This window comes from Mandrillus leucophaeus, unplaced genomic scaffold (genome assembly GCF_000951045.1).
Source record: "Mandrillus leucophaeus isolate KB7577 unplaced genomic scaffold, Mleu.le_1.0 Scaffold74, whole genome shotgun sequence".
Classification (NCBI taxonomy): domain Eukaryota; kingdom Metazoa; phylum Chordata; class Mammalia; order Primates; family Cercopithecidae; genus Mandrillus; species Mandrillus leucophaeus.
This window is the reverse complement of record NW_012108030.1, coordinates 166,575-167,947: the sequence shown is the minus strand read 5'-3', so window position 1 is coordinate 167,947 and position 1,373 is coordinate 166,575. Positions and strand designations below refer to the sequence as shown.

The following is a 1,373-nucleotide window of genomic DNA, read 5'->3' as shown; positions in this document are numbered from 1 at the left end:
TTTTTGTATTTTTTGGTAGAGACGGGGTTTCATCGTGTTAGCCAGGATGGTCTCGATCTCCTGACCTCGTGGTGATCCGCCCGTCTCGGCCTCCCAAAGTGCTAGGATTACAGGCTTGAGCCACCGTGCCCGGCCAATAGTCTTTTTTTTTTTTTTTTTTGAGTCTGAGTTTTGCTCTTGTTGCCCAGGCTGGAGTGCGATGGCGTGATCTCGGCTCACTGCAACCTGCGCCTCCCTGAGTCAAGGGATTCTCCCGCCTCGGCCTCCCCAGTAGCTGGGATTACCGGCATGCACCAACATGCCTCTCTAATTTTGAATTTTTAGTAGAGGTGAGGTTTCACCATGCTGGCCAGACTGGTCTCCAACTCCCGACCTCAGGTGATCTGCCTGCCTCATCCTCCTGAAGTGCTGGGATTACAGACATGAGCCACCGCACCTGGCCCATAGTCTTCTTTTTGATGAGATCCACCTTTATAGTATCTCAGTGTTTTTTTTTTTTATGTAATCTTTTTTCCCCCCGCTTAACAATGCCCTCCACGCACATGAGTATTGATGCTGACAATTTGGATATGCCAGTGAGAAGCTGTAACATGGAGTCTTTAAGTGGAATTAATAGGATTCAGTACTGATGGAGGTTTCAGGCATCCGCCGGAGCTCTTGAAACATAGTGCACACCGATAAAAGGATTCTACTATATTCTGTATCTAGAACTGAGCGCTGTGATCCACAGAGGGCTGAGGGGCGTGTGCTCTGCATGAGGTTTGGTCAGGATGATTAAGTCAGTGCTTTTTTTTTTCCGAGATGGAGTCGCACTCTGTCGCCTAGGCTGGAATGCAGAGTCACAATCTTGGCTCACTAGCTCCCGGCCCCGCCAGTAGGATGCGCGCGCAATTGCCTGCAGACCCGGAAGTCGGGATCGTAGAGTGGACTTCTCGTGCGCTTTTTCCTGTAGACCCGGCAGTCGATTGCGTGGAAAGACCGTCTAGCCTCTGCGCGTGAGTTTGTCTTTGTCTAGATTAAATTTAGGCTGCCCAGTTCCTCTGTGCTTCTACACCCGCAATCTGAGGGTTCATGCAGATCTTGAAGTCCCCGCACAGCTCCATCCATTCCGAGTAAATTCAGGCGTCCTCTGGAGAGTCTGGAGGTGGCTTCCCTGCGTCTTAAAACCGATTGGAGGCTTCGGGGCCGGGCGCGGTGGCTCACTCCTGTAATCCCAGCACTTTGCTATTTTTTTTTCCATTTTTTTGGTAATTATTTCAGTCTGTAGTTGGTTGAATCCATTGATGTGGACCCCAGAGATACCAAGGGCTGACTTTAGACTCTATCTGCTCGTTATTCACTTAATAGTCTTTTTTTTTTTTTTTTTTTTTTTT

General features: G+C 48.9%; 1 protein-coding gene across 1 annotated transcript in view; it reads right to left on the bottom strand.

Moving 5' to 3' along the window:
• Positions 1-1,107, bottom strand: part of LOC105528987 (developmental pluripotency-associated 5 protein-like) — a 3,266-nt gene extending 2,159 nt beyond the window's left edge. The window contains exon 1 of the mRNA XM_011966042.1: positions 1,055-1,107. Coding sequence (XP_011821432.1) covers positions 1,055-1,107 — 53 coding nt within the window. The remainder of the gene's footprint in view (positions 1-1,054) is intronic.
• Positions 1,108-1,373: the final 266 nt, after the last annotated feature.